Genomic DNA, 15,601 nt, shown 5'->3' on the forward strand with positions numbered 1-15,601 from the left:
TCATGCGGCTGGAGAAGGAGGTACAGGAGGCTGCACACAAGAGGGAAATGGAGGCAAGGAAGCATGTGGAGGAGATGGAGAGGATAAAGGCCCAGCAGAATATACCAACAAACCCTAGCAATCCTTCTCCAGGTACCACTTCCCATCCCAGAAAGTTCCCCACCTACAAGGCAGGTGATGATACTGAGGCCTTCTTAGAAAACTTCGAAAGGGCCTGCCTTGGGTACAACATCTCTACTGACCAATACATGGTAGAGCTGAGGCCGCAGCTCAGTGGACCCTTAGCTGAGGTGGCAGCTGAAATGCCTAAAGAACACATGAACAAGTATGAACTGTTTAAATCCAAGGCGAGAGTCAGAATGGGGATAACACCCGAGCAGTCTCGTCGGAGGTTCAGAGCCCTAAGGTGGAAACCAGACATGTCATTTACCCGACATGCCTACCACATTGTGAAACATTGGGATGCCTGGATATCAGGAGCAAGTGTTGAATCTCCAGTAAATTTGCCCTTCCTAATGCAAATGGAACAATTCTTAGAGGGTGTTCCTGAGGAAATAGAAAGATACATCCTAGATGGGAAACCCAAAACTGTAATCGAGGCAGGAGAGATTGGAGCCAGATGGGTGGAGGTGGCAGAGAAGAAGAAAACTGGTTGCAGTTGGAGCGGAGACCAGAAGGGACCACCCCAGACCACACCCTATTACCGGGGGCCGCCCAAAGCCCCACCTACCTCCCAAAGAACCCTCCAGACCCCTTATCGTCCCACCACCCCGTTCTCCAGCAACCCTCCTCGCCCCAGTGACCCGTCAGCTGGACGATGTTTTAAGTGTAACGAGCTGGGGCATGTAAAGGCCAACTGCCCCAAGAACCCCAACAGATTACAGTTCATTGCACCGGAATCACACCAGAGGTCCACAGGCCCAGATACCTCCCAGATACCCTTGGAGCGGAGGGAAACTGTGAGTGTGGGTGGGAAGAAGGTCACCGCGTGGAGGGACACCGGAGCACAAGTGTCAGCTATCCATGCTTCCTTAGTGGACCCCAATTTAATCAACCCAGAGATCCAAGTGACGATTCAACCCTTCAAGTCCAACTCTTTCAATTTGCCTACAGCCAAGTTGCCTGTCCAGTACAAGGGCTGGTCAGGAATGTGGACTTTTGCAGTCTATGATGATTATCCCATCCCCATGCTGTTGGGGGAAGACTTGGCCAATCATGTGAAGCAGGCCAAGAGGGTGGGAATGGTCACCCGCAGCCAGGCTAAACAAGCCGTGAGGCCTAGCTCTGTTCCGGAAACTTCTATCAGGACCCAGTCAGAGGTGATGGACCTGGACCCCAGGCCAATGTCTGCAACAGCAGTAGTGGATCCAGTCCCAGAGACCCAGACGGAACCAGTCCCAGAACCGGAACCAGCCGAACAACCAACACCAGACCCCGTGTCAGCACTGAATCCAGTACTTGCAACCTCAACACCAGAGGGCCCCACCGAACCTGAACTGGCAGCAGCCGATAACCCGACCCAAGAGGCTCAGCCGGAGCCTGAATCCCAACATAGTGCACCAGCGGAGAGCGGTTCACAGTCAACAGAAACAGCTCCATCCCCTATATCGCTTCCAGAGGGACCAAGCCTAGGTCCACAATCCCATGAGGAACTGATGTCTCCAGCATCAAGGGAACAGTTCCAGACCGAACAGGAAGCAGATGAAAGCCTCCAGAGAGCTTGGACGGCGGCACGGAGCAACCCACTGCCTCTCAGCTCTTCTAATCGATCCAGGTTTGTTGTAGAAAGAGGACTTTTATACAAGGAAACTCTTTCTGGGGGACACCAGGAAGACTGGCATCCTCAGAGACAGTTGGTAGTTCCAACTAAATACCGGGCCAAGCTCTTGAGCTTAGCCCATGATCACCCTAGTGGCCATGCTGGGGTGAACAGGACCAAAGACCGTTTGGGGGGGTCATTCCACTGGGAGGGAATGGGCAAGGATGTTTCTACCTATGTCCAGTCTTGTGAGGTGTGCCAAAGAGTGGGAAAACCCCAAGACCAGGTCAAAGCTCCTCTCCAGCCACTCCCCATCATTGAAGTTCCATTTCAGCGAGTAGCTGTGGATATTCTGGGTCCTTTTCCGAAAAAGACACCCAGAGGAAAGCAGTACATACTGACTTTCATGGATTTTGCCACCCGATGGCCGGAAGCAGTAGCTCTAAGCAACACCAGGGCTAAAAGTGTGTGCCAGGCACTAGCAGACATTTTTGCCAGGGTAGGTTGGCCCTCCGACATCCTCACAGATGCAGGGACTAATTTCCTGGCAGGAACTATGGAAAACCTTTGGGAAGCTCATGGGGTAAATCACTTGGTTGCCACTCCTTACCATCATCAAACAAATGGCATGGTGGAGAAGTTTAATGGAACTTTGGGGGCCATGATACGTAAATTCGTAAATGAGCACTCCAATGATTGGGACCTAGTATTGCAGCAGTTGCTCTTTGCCTACAGAGCTGTACCACATCCCAGTTTAGGGTTTTCCCCATTTGAACTTGTATATGGCCGTGAGGTTAAGGGGCCATTGCAGTTGGTGAAGCAGCAATGGGAGGGATTTACACCTTCTCCAGGAACTAACATTCTGGACTTTGTAACCAACCTACAAACCACCCTCCGAACCTCTTTAGCCCTTGCTAGAGAAAACTTACAGGATGCTCAAAAAGAGCAAAAAGCCTGGTATGATAAACATGCCAGAGAGCGTTCCTTCAAAGTAGGAGACCAGGTCATGGTCTTAAAGGCGCTCCAGGCCCATAAAATGGAAGCATCGTGGGAAGGGCCATTCGTGGTCCAGGAGCGCCTGGGAGCTGTTAATTATCTCATAGCATTCCCCACCTCCAACCGAAAGCCTAAGGTGTATCATATTAATTCTCTAAAGCCCTTTTATTCCAGAGAATTAAAGGTTTGTCAGTTTACAGCCCAGGGAGGAGACGACGCTGAGTGGCCTGAAGGTGTCTACTACGAAGGGAAATGTGCTGGTGGTGTGGAAGAGGTGAACCTCTCCATGACCCTTGGGCGTATGCAGCGACAGCAGATCCAGGAGCTGTGCACTAGCTACGCGCCAACGTTCTCAGCCACCCCAGGACTGACTGAACGGGCATACCACTCCATTGACACAGGTAATGCTCACCCAATTAGGGTCCAACCTTACCGGGTGTCTCCTCAAGCTAAAACTGCTATAGAACGGGAGATCCAGGATATGTTACAGATGGGTGTAATCCGCCCCTCTGAAAGTGCATGGGCATCTCCAGTGGTTCTAGTTCCCAAACCAGATGGGGAAATACGTTTTTGCGTGGACTACCGTAAGCTAAATGCTGTAACTCGCCCAGACAACTATCCAATGCCACGCACTGATGAACTATTAGAGAAACTGGGACGGGCCCAGTTCATCTCTACCTTGGACTTAACCAAGGGGTACTGGCAGGTACCGCTAGATGAATCTGCCAAGGAAAGGTCAGCCTTCATCACACATCTCGGGCTGTATGAATTTAATGTACTCCCTTTCGGGCTGCGAAATGCACCCGCCACTTTCCAAAGACTTGTAGATAGTCTCCTAGCGGGATTAGGAGAATATGCAGTTGCCTACCTTGACGATGTGGCCATATTTTCGGATTCCTGGGCAGACCACCTGGAACATCTACAAAAAGTCCTTGAGCGCATAAGGGAGGCAGGACTAACTGTTAAGGCTAAGAAGTGTCAAATAGGCCTAAACAGAGTGACTTACCTTGGACACCAGGTGGGTCAAGGAACTATCAGCCCCCTACAGGCCAAAGTGGATGCTATCCAAAAGTGGCCTGTCCCAAGGTCAAAGAAACAGGTTCAATCCTTCTTAGGCTTGGCCGGTTATTACAGACGATTTGTACCGCACTACAGCCAAATTGCTGCCCCACTGACAGACCTAACCAAAAAGAAACAGCCAAATGCTGTTCAGTGGACCGGAAAGTGTCAGAAGGCCTTTAACAAGCTTAAAGCGACACTCATGTCTGACCCTATACTAAGGGCCCCAGACTTTGACAAACCGTTCCTAGTAACCACAGATGCATCCGAGCGTGGTGTGGGAGCAGTTTTAATGCAGAAAGGACCTGATCAAGAATTCCACCCTGTAGTGTTTCTCAGCAAAAAACTGTCTGAGAGGGAAAGCCACTGGTCAGTCACTGAAAAAGAATGTTATGCCATTGTCTACGCTCTGGAAAAGCTACGCCCATATGTTTGGGGACGGCGTTTCCACCTGCAAACCGACCATGCTGCACTAAAGTGGCTTCACACCGTCAAAGAAACTAACAAAAAACTTCTTCGGTGGAGTTTAGCTCTCCAAGATTTTGATTTCGACATCCAACACATCTCAGGAGCTTCTAACAAAGTGGCTGATGCACTCTCCCGTGAAAGTTTCCCAGAATCAACTGGTTAAAATCGTCCTTGAGATGTGGAAAATATTGTTAGTCTTTATGTACTTGGTAGTATATTTAGAGATGCATGTGTCTTATTAACTCTGTTTTCCTAGAGCTCCAGGAAGAAATCCCAGCCAGTGTTTCACCCTAGCTGAGATTTGGGGGGCGTGTCATAAATATAAAGGGAAGGGTAAACCCCTTTGAAATCCCTCCTGGCCAGGGGAAAGCTCCTCTCACCTGTAAAGGGTTAAGAAGCTAAAGGTAACCTCGCTGGCACCTGACCAAAATGACCAATGAGGAGACAAGATACTTTCAAAAGCTGGGAGGAGGGAGAGAAACAAAGGGTCTGTCTGTAGTCGTCTTGGCCGGGGACAGAACAGGAATGGAGTCTTAGAACTTTTAGTAAGTAATCTAGCTAGGTATGTGTTAGATTATGATTTCTTTAAATGGCTGAGAAAAGAATTGTGCTGAATAGAATAACTATTTCTGTCTGTGTATCTTTTTTGTAACTTAAGGTTTTGCCTAGAGGGGTTCTCTATGTTTTTGAATCTAATTACCCTGTAAGATATATACCATCCTGATTTTACAGGGGGGATTTCTTTATTTCTATTTACTTCTATTTTTTATTAAAAGTCTTCTTGTAAAACACTGAATGCTTTTTCATTGTTCTCAGATCCAAGGGTTTGGGTCTGTGGTCACCTATGCAAATTGGTGAGGCTTTTTATCCAACATTTCCCAGGAAAGGGGGAGTGCAAGTGTTGGGAGGATTGTTCATTGTTCTTAAGATCCAAGGGTCTGGGTCTGTAGTCACCTAGGCAAATTGGTGAGGCTTTTTACCAAACCTTGTCCAGGAAGTGGGGTGCAAGGTTTTGGGAAGTATTTTGGGGGGAAGGACGCGTCCAAACAGCTCTTCCCCAGTAACCAGTATTAGTTTGGTGGTGGTAGCGGCCATTCCAAGGATAACGGGGGTAATATTTTGTACCTTGGGGAAGTTTTAACCTAAGCTGGTAAGGATAAGCTTAGGAGGTTTTTCATGCAGGTCCCCACATCTGTACCCTAGAGTTCAGAGTGGGGGAGGAACCTTGACACCTTCTGTGATTGGTTCCCTCCTACACAGCCTCCCTAGGGCTCTATTAACCCCTCAGAGCCCAGTGTGGGGCAGGCGCCCCATCACAGGCTCTCAGAGATGAACAGTGGGGACACCTTGAGCGTTATTTCTCCGGCACAGCGAAGTAGACGTTTCAACAACTGTGGCATGAAGGTGGATCACGATTTCATGAGGCCATGACTTCTTCACACCACATGGGATGGAAGTGACATGCTGAGGCCATCTCAGAGGAGCAGAGCTTAGGTCGAAGGAGGGGCTAAGCTCCAACCTCTGCATGTAACATTGCAGGAAAGCCTTATGGCAACAGCATTGTATTTCAATCCCAGGGGAAGCAAAGGTGGGGTTAGTAACTGACTAACCTTTGGAGGGAGGGGTTAATAACTGAATAACCATTGAGGGGAGGGGCAAGCAACAAATAACCATTGGAGGTAGGGGCTAACAACAAAATAACCTTTGAAGAGAGAGGTTAGCAACTGAATAACCATTGCAGGAAGGGGCTAGAAACTGAATAACTATTGGAGGAAGGGTTTAGCAACTGACTAACCATTGACAATGGACTAACCGTTGGAGGGAGGGGCTAACAACTGAATAATCATTGAGGGAGGGGCTAAGAACTCAATAACTGTTGGAGGGAGTGGCTAGCCAACTGAATAACCATTAACAACTGTCTAATTGTTGCAGGGAGTGGCTAACAACTGAATAACTCTTGCAGAGAGTGGACAATGTGGAAACCGAGCAATGTGGCAGGTCACATACACTGCTAAGTTTTCAACCACTGGCTCTTTTGCACTAAGCCACATTTGCTGGAGTGTTTTTAAGAGCTGGAGAGTGGATACAGAAAAAAAGTATTCTGAATACCACTGAAATCTCACCTTTCAGCTATATCTGTTTCCATGACACAGACATGCCCCGGCATGCAAATTATATCTGTGTCCAACCATTTTCTGGATATTACACCAAAGGGGGTCATGTGTGGTCCCTGCCGATAGCTAAGTACTAACTGATTGTCATGGTTATTGCCAGATGTTTATATGGGAAACAATTTTATATGCATGCAACCTGCATGATATCTACAACCCTTCTGGGAGTGAAACCTACCACTGAAGGAGAGGGAGTCCGAGCACTGACCCAATCAACATGAGAACAAAGGACACCAATGGACACAGCCTATGTTTATTGTTTGACATCTATGCAGGCTGTATAGAAGAAGAACTGGCCCAAGTGGTTATCCATTACAGGATAGGACTCTCAGTCAGCAGGGGAGGTCTCATGAACAGCAAACCCCAGCTTTATGGGCTGGACAAGCACTGGAAGGACTAACATTTGGGTAAGAAATACCTTATTAGACAGGAAAGTAACTTGTTGATAAGTATAGGCTATAGACGGTGTTGTATATTTTTTTACCCCGTTACCAAATCCTTTTACTTGCCTTTATTTTAAACCTTCATCTCAAGCTCTATTAAATAAACATTAATTTGGTTTTGCTATAGATATGTCTGTCTTGTGCTAAGGACAGCATTGAACTGAGGTGAACTGGGGCGCGCTGTCTCACCACGGGGCGAACGCTGCAGATGTCCAGAAGATAGGGGACTGGGCACTCGTGTGTAACAAAGTGGGGTGGGTAAATTGCTAGCTTGCACTGGGACAGGGCAGGGCTCATGGAGCCCAGTATGTTGCCAATCAGCCAGCAGCTGGGGAGAGTTTCCCATGGTGGGCACAGACAGGGCTCCCTCCCGCTGCGAGCGGGTGGTAGTGATTAACCCAGCACAAATTGGATAACCCTGAAAAGAGTCACAGCTTCTCACGCTAATGGGAGGGACCCAGACACTTCAGTAGCAGTTTTGTGTGCATGAGGAATTAGGGTTTGCAAGCAGCAAGGATTAAAAAAGGAAATATTTTGGGGGAGTAGGTGCTCTTTTTTTTGCCGCTCTTTCTCCTATGTCATGCAATAGAAGGCAAGAGTTTAGCTCAGAGTTCTGCCAGATGAACAGAGAGTAATAAAGAGGCTTTTATTTGGTGTCCACTTCTACTGCCCACGCTTTAAAAGAAGAGATACAAGAATGATTCAAGGCCTGAAAAACATGACCGACAATGAGAGACTTAAGAAGCAAAAGGAAAAGGAGTACTTGTGGCACCTTAGAGACTAACAAATTTATTTGAGCATACAGCTCATGAAAGCTTATGCTCAAATAAATTGGTTAGTCTCTAAGGTGCCACAAGTCCTCCTTTTCTTTTTGCGAATACAGACTAACACGGCTGCTACTCTGAAACCTGTCATTAAGAAGCAAAGTCTATTGACCTTACCCAACAGAAAGTTAAGTGGCAACTTGGTCATGATCTATGAATGCCTAGATGGATAGAAGAGATCAGATACTAGATGGCTCTTTGACCTAGCAGACAATGCATAAACACAGCTGGAAGTTGAAGCTAGATAACCTCAAAATGAAAATAAGACATAATTTCTTAGCAATGGGGATAATTAATCATTGGAACAGATTACCAAGGCATGTAATAAATTCTCCATCACATGAGAGTTTTGAAATCAAGATTCAGTGTCTTTCTAAAAGATATGCTCTGGTTCAGCCACAAGTTATTGGGCTCGATGCAGGACTCATTGGGTGAGATTTTATGGTTTATGTTAGGCAGAAGCTGAGGCTAGATGATCACAATGGTCCCTTCTGGCTTTATAACCCATGTATTTTAAAAGCATCTGATGAAGGATTAATGATTAGGGGTCTGGAACACATGATTTATGAGGAGAGGCTGAGGGAACTGGGATTGTTTAGTCTGCAGAAGAGAAGAATGAGGGGGGATTTGATAGCTGCTTTCAACTACCTGAGAGGTGGTTCCAGAGAGGATGGTTCTAGACTATTCTCAGTGGTGGAAGAGGACAGGACAAGGAGTAATGGTCTCAAGTTGCAGTGGGGGAGGTTTAGGTTGGATATTAGGAAAAACTTTTTCACTAGGAGGGTGGTGAAACACTGGAATGCATTACCTACGGAGGTGGTGGAATCTCCTTCCTTAGAAGTTTTTAAGGTCAGGCTTGACAAAGCCCTGGCTGGGATGATTTAATTGGGGATTGGTCCTGCTTTGAGCAGGGGGTTGGACTAGATGACCTCCTGAGGTCCCTTCCAACCCTGATATTCTATGATTCTAAGGAGCAAACGCTGGATTTCAGGGTCATACAGCAGCTAAACAGGTTTTAGAAATCAGAAGCTCCGAGACAGCATCATGTACACGACGGAGGTAGACTATGCAGACTAGGTGTCGCTGTTGCTACCAGTCCTTTTGCCCCTCCAGGGTATTTTAAAAGTTCTTTGATTTCTATTCTTCTTTCCTGGTGCAGCTAAACTTGGGACAGAATTAGCTATGTACTAATTAAGTGCCCAATTCAGCAAAACACTTAAGCACCCACTTAACCTTATTTTAGTACCCTGTCACACCTGAGTCTTTCTGAATGATTCACACCTGCCCTGCTGTTTACAGTGAATCCAGTTGACATCTGGGATTTTCAAAGGAGACTCACTGGAGTCAGGTACCCAGCTCCCCTGGCATTTCACTGCAAGCTGGGCAGCTGACTGCATTTTCAAAAAGAAAAGGAGTACTTGTGGCACCTTAGAGACTAACCAATAAATTGGTTAGTCTCTAAGGTGCCACAAGTACTCCTTTTCTTTTTGCGAATACAGACTAACACGGCTGTTCCTCTGAAACCTGACTGCATTTTGTGTCTTTGAAAATCTCCCAACTTGTATGTTTATTTCCTCTTGCTATCCCTTTCCCCTACGCTCTATTGTGAGCCTGTCTCATAAATTGCAGTTTGTTCATGGAATTACCAAACTCCCCAGGTGCAAATACCTTTTCCACCCACTAATACAGTCTTCACCTACACAGCAGGTCCATAAACACTGTATTTCAAGCACAACTTATGCAACCACCTGCAAACCTTTGTCCCACATTGCTCATGTCTTTCTGGGAGGGTAACATTTGGTTTTTCTTCACTGTGACCTAGTGTAATCCTTCCCCTCCTAACTAATTCTCACTAGTGTTCTGTCCAATCAGTGCAGTCCATCAGCAACAGTATAATCCTGAATAGCTCTCGAGGTACCCACAGCTACAAAATGGGAAATGACAGGCAAGCTGCACCTGCCAACGCACGTCAAAGTGCCGCTGGTCACCAGCCTAAGCTCCATGGGCAGCAACAAGCAGAACTATCTTCAGAGCTAATGCCATCTCTGGAACCTGCCAGAGTTTTTGTTTTTCTATAGTCTACTGTAGCCTCTCCAAAGCAGTCTCTCTGATCCAGTAAAGTTAATCCTGAATTTGGAAATGTTATAGTGGCCCATTTGCCCAACAGTTGTGGCTGGGACATGGATGAGGGGGAACCCACCTTCAGTTTGATCCTGTCCTGAATGTGAAAGGCAGGTAAAATTTAGTGCCCGATCCTGAGCACCCTGAACTCTCAATAACTTCAGTGGAAGCGCTTTGCAAGAAGGTGGCATTAGCTCTCAACCCACATAGGATCCTGCCTCTAAGCATGATCAGTTCAGCTGTTAGCCGCAAATCATGACATACAAGATGCAAACATAGGGATGGAAAAGACCCATTAGATCCCTTTTAGTCCGTCCTCTGCACATTCCAATGCTGCCTTTTTCTCTAAAGAACATTCTCAACATTGCCCAGTCTAGTTTTAAGGTCTCAAGTGCTGGGTTTCTCACCTCTTCCCGCAGAAAGCTATCCTATCCCAACAGATCTCACTGTCCGGAAGTTTTACCCAGTGTTCATTTTGCACCCTATTACTCCTAATTATCCCCTCGTCCTAAACAGCCTCTCAGTCTCCTTGATGTTTGCACTCAATAAAGGCAGCAACATACATACAGGTGAGTTTCCTGCCCCCAAGAGATACCTCTTGCTGCAGAAGACCTATGGAGTGGAGCAGAGAATATGGTCAAATGACAACCATGCTCAAACTTGTGGCACTTTAGAGACTAACCAATTTATCTGAGCATAAACTTTCGTGAGCTACAGCTCACTTCATCGGATGCATACTGTGGAAACTGCAGAAGACATTATATACACAGAGACCATGAAACAATACCTCCTCCCACCCCACTCTCCTGCTGGTAATAGCTTATCTAAAGTGATCACTCTCCTTACAATGTGTATGATAATCAAGTTGGGCCATTTCCAGCACAAATCCAGGTTTTCTCACCCTCCGCCCCCCCCCCCCCCACAAACTCACTCTCCTGCTGTGTGTGGGGTGGGGTTTCATGGTCTCTGTGTATATAATGTCTTCTGCAGTTTCCACAGTATGCATCCGATGAAGTGAGCTGTAGCTCACGAAAGCTTATGCTCAAATAAATTGGTTAGTCTCTAAGGTGCCACAAGTCCTCCTTTTCTTTTTGCGAATACAGACTAACACGGCTGTTACTCTGAAACATGCTCAAACTTGTCATCCGAGTGTTTATACTAGGTACCTTGGTGAGTGACAAGTGGGATAGGTACCATGGTCAGAGGCAAGCTTTGCTCCTCACTACTCTCTTCTGTCTGAGGTCTCAAATCGCAAACATATTATGAATGAAGCTTCTCAAGACGAGGTAGGTGTCACTGTGTCAGCTTCACAGATGGGGAAAGCAAAGCTGTGGCTGAGGAGTTTAAATGACTTGCTGAAGGTCTCCAAGGGAATCGGTGGCCGACCTTATGTTTCTTAGTCCTATTCTTCTGCCACAAAGCCATCCTTCAGATGCTTCTAGACAGTGGTAATCCACAAACCAAATGCATCTGGAGCCTTTCCTGACTATTCCTGTTAGAGACTATGAAATGGGGAAAGAATAACATCTAACCCTGACTGACGGTGACATACACTGGGCTCAGCAGCTGAATGTCTGGCCCCTTTGAAAACATCTAGTCCAGTGCGTTTTTCTGAACCGCACCAGCTCATATTGGAGGGCATTCTGGAGGCAGCCCAACACCTTGGGCCTCAGGGACACCGCACGTCCCCACTTGCTGTTGCAATGTCCCAAGTCCAAACGAGAGCTAGAGGACAAGTCTGTCTGCTCTTTGGAGTGACATCTAGAAACCCATGGAAGAATCCTTGAGACCACTAACAAGCATTTCCTACTTGCCCCAGATCGCTCAGCTACATTTATATGGCTCAAACCCCTTGGCTTTAAAGGCTCTGCAGTGAGAAATAAAGGAAATAGGATTTTGGGAAAGGGAAAAGGTTACTAATGCAAAACAAGAACCACCACCAATAATTCTTGAGCCGGAGTCAAGGGTTCAACCTGAAAAGTACTGGCAGAGATTATGGGTTCAATGTCTGAGGTGGACCTCCTATATTTTCCTCACCAGGCTTTTGCAACAACCAGAATTGGCACAGGGACTCAGACAGGCCATTGCATGCAGACACAGGATATTTTGCAAGTGCTAATCAGTTTCACATTGGTGGCATTCAGTCAATGTAATTGCTAGTTCTTTATCTTTAATATTGTGCAGATATGAATGGGGCCCAAAAAAATCCACAAATATTTGACATCCAAAAAGAACTTTGATTCATTTCACATCGGAGACCCTTTCATATTTGTTTTCCAGGAACATTCAAGTGCTCAAACTTTACTAGAGATCCCCACAAAAAGCCAATATAAAGCTTTAATGCTCTGGTATTTGCCAAAAAGCTAATTTTGAATTTCACCTTCAATTGTAATAATAAAATAAAGAAAAGGTCATGATATGTTGGTTGAATGCATAAATCATCCTATAAGGGAATGGTGTGATTTATGGAACTAACCAGCGCTACACAAAACCAGTCACACGGAACTCTTTGCAAATTCTTCATGTAGAGAAAAACATCTCGCAAAGAAATTTGTGGAAATTCTTGAATAACAAATTTCACAGTCTGCTCATCAACAGGAAAAGAGACAAATGACTGCTTTGTTAGGATTTATTTGCTCAGCTCCAATATTGAGCATATTGATTCAAAACTCACCTGAGATACAAAAGCTCTCACAAAATCAACAGTGAAACACTTATAATGTAATCCTTCTACAATAGCTAGAGCCAAGCCAGGACTAAAAAGATACCCTGTGTGAGAATACTAGACACTACAAAATTCATCTGTGTCCAGCAGCCTCGCTGGAAAATCTCCTTTAAATTCATTATAACCAAGTCCTGTCTCTTTCTCTATCACAGGGGTTAGCCTGGGTCCACTCCTGAGCTGGGTATTATATAGAGGCAGGCATGAGCCACAAATTTCAAATCTAGATCCAAACTTTCCCATAATCTGGGAGGCTGTTTGAATCTGGTGTTTTAAAGAGACAGGGTCTAGCTGTGAAATTCAGATGCAGATCAGAACTTCTCCAAAGTGTGGGGGTGTTTGGGTCAGACCCATTCCTAGTATCATGTCTCAGTTTTGAACCATCTCCTTGCTGATAGCTCAGTCAGGAACTGAGAAGGAATAAATAAACCAAAATGGTTTATGCGGGCACAGAAATAGAGGCAAGAAGCCCTGTTTTGAAGCTGAAGAGTCTGTGACTCCTCATTCCTGTCTAGTTGAAGGAGATTAATGGGATCTATCTTCAGACAGCGCCACTAACACAGGCTGCTTCTGAGAGCACAAAACCATTCCCTTCATGCCAATAATGCAGAAAGGTTAAGCGACTTTGGCACCGGCAGGTATCAGCGTGAGAGCTGAGATTAGAACTCAGGAACCCAGCTTTCAGTCTCACGTTCAGTCCATTACATCCCATCCCCTTCTACCTCACAGGTTCCCTATTTTATCTCTTGCCATGCACATGCTGTGCACTCCAGGAATCACTAGAGAAAGAAACACAGCAAAGAAAGGAGGGAGAAAACATTTATCACTCGCCCCCCACCTACCCACACAGACGATACTGAAGAGCTTTTACAGTTATAGATGGGACCATGATCAAAATCTCCATTCACGTTGTCTTGATTTGGTGTCAGTCCTATCTGACCCTGGAAGTCACTTCAGATTACGTATTTCCTATGCACTAAATGGGGGTGGGGTTGCACGGTGGAACCTGACATGAGAGATGACTTGAGTCATGGTCCTTTCAGGCCATGGTTTATTATTATTATTATTGAAACCTGCTTGTTGATGGGTAAGAATCTCAGATCGTCTCTGAGGCTCCATTAGAAACAAATAAATAAGGCACGAAGCCTGAGAAACAATGAAAGCAACCTGAGCTTGTTCCCGTTAATCTGCTCTGCGTTTCAATTACATGCTAATAAAATGCCACCAGAATTACTGATCCTGCTTAGGGTGGATAACAGCTTTAAGATGAGGGAGCAGGAGGCTCAGATACCATGGAGATGGGCACAGTCTCAAAAACAAAATAGGGCAGGAGAGATCTATTGTACATGCCCCCCCTTCTACCTGAAACATAAACAGCTTTCAGCACTTACCCAGGAACTCCGCCTGGCTGCTGTCTTTTGGGCTGCTCATGCAGTTTTCCAAATAAATCCCATCCTTAAAACAATCTTCCTTCTTCTTGGGCAGCCCCGACATCTCGCTGGGCTGATCCATCACCTCCCCTCCGGAGCAAGAGCAAGGAGTCTGCATGATGCCACAGGGGTGGGAGCTGCTGCTGGTGGTCAGGCAGGTGTCCAGCCATTGGCAGAGCATCTGGCAGGCAGCTTTGCTAGGGCTCCTGTTGCCCACCACCAGGTACTCAACCGAGAAGTCCCGCTCCTGAGCCTTGGTGGGTTTCCGTCGCACGTGCCCACCTTCTGACGGGGACATGGTCTGCTTCATCTGGAGGAATTGCTTGTTGGACTGGAGGAAGGAGTACCTAGTGGAACTGTCACACAATTTTAGCACGTCGTCAAAGCTCTCCATACCCAGATAAGTGCGGGTGGACTCCAGGAAAGAGTCAAATTGGTAGGTGCGTATCGGCTGGTGGTCACATATGCCAGTGGGTTTCAAGACCTTCATGTACAAGGTGTACCTCCTGGGGTCCGGGTTCTGGATAATCCAAGAGCACAGAGAGGAGTTCAATGGGAAGACAGCAAACGAGGAGAAATACCCGAAGAATTTCCCCTGGACCAGGGTGGTGCAAGGAGTTTGTCCTAGGTCGAGGGCGACCACTGTCCACACTAAGAAGAGTGGTGATATCAAAAGCAGGTGCAGGGCAAAGCCAGTGCTCCTCATCCTAGGTCTCTGGTCCTATGGAACTCAAAGTAATTGTCAGGCAGGTGCCAGATCTTGGACATAACAGGTGCAAGCTTAGAGGGAAAGAGAGAGTTTATGAGACTCTATGCGAAATCAAACCGATCTTCCCATGTTCGGACTTGGGCTCCCCCTTGTGGCCATACGCAACACCTGGGAAAGAAAAGAAAGAAAGGAGAGAGTTTCTCAGTAAAACAGACCGGCTCTGAGACTCTGGGGTTGGGGGGGGCATCCGCTCTCCCCACACCCCTCCCCGCCCATGGCACAGCTGTGAGAGACGCGCCGGCGCCCTGCCAGGGAGGGAGCTGCACCGGGGGGCGATGCCGGGCAGCCTCCAGCAGAGAACGGGGGTCGCTCGCCTTCGGTTTTCTCCGCCAGGCGGATCTCAGCGGCGCCGGCCCCGCCGCGGGGACCGGGGAGTGAGCTCCCGGCTCCGCACGCTGGCCGCCCGCTCGGCTGAGCCCGGGCGGCCGGGGGCGGGTAGTTTAGGTTTATTCTCCGGAAGCCTCTGAGCCCTGCTGCCCGGACGAAGCCCAGCCGGAGCCCTCGCCTGCCCAGCGGCCACGGGCTCTTGCTCGGCCGCAGATCCGGGGGCAGCGCCCGGGAGCTCCGGCTGCATCGCCCGCTGCGGTCGGCTGGGCTCCGCCACTCCGGGCGGGCTGCAGCGTCCCACCGCCGCCCCTCTCCTTCCTTCCCCTCCCGGGGCCCAGCCAGGAGCCCGGCTGCGGGGCAGTGTCTGCCAGGGGTGGGTGGTGGGTCCCGCGGCGGAGGCGGCCCCTTAGCCCCCGCCCCGGGCTGGGGAGATCGGTCCGGCGGCGGGGAGCCCCCTGCCCCGCTGCCCATCCCGATACCCACGGAGACCGCAGCCAGCGAGCTCCTCCGCG

At 47.8% G+C, this 15,601-nt stretch overlaps 1 protein-coding gene across 3 annotated transcripts in view; it reads right to left on the reverse strand.

Moving 5' to 3' along the window:
* Window positions 1-15,601, reverse strand: part of ADGRB1 (adhesion G protein-coupled receptor B1) — a 385,515-nt gene that overhangs the window by 271,441 nt on the left and 98,473 nt on the right. For all 3 annotated transcript variants that reach the window (XM_073329982.2, XM_073329980.2, XM_078851413.1), the window contains exon 2: window positions 13,955-14,870. In XM_073329982.2, the coding sequence (XP_073186083.1) occupies window positions 13,955-14,699 (745 nt within the window). In that variant the 5' untranslated portion in view covers window positions 14,700-14,870. The remainder of the gene's footprint in view (window positions 1-13,954; window positions 14,871-15,601) is intronic.

Source organism: Lepidochelys kempii, chromosome 2, assembly GCF_965140285.1.
Source record: "Lepidochelys kempii isolate rLepKem1 chromosome 2, rLepKem1.hap1, whole genome shotgun sequence".
NCBI classification, from domain to species: Eukaryota; Metazoa; Chordata; order Testudines; family Cheloniidae; genus Lepidochelys; species Lepidochelys kempii.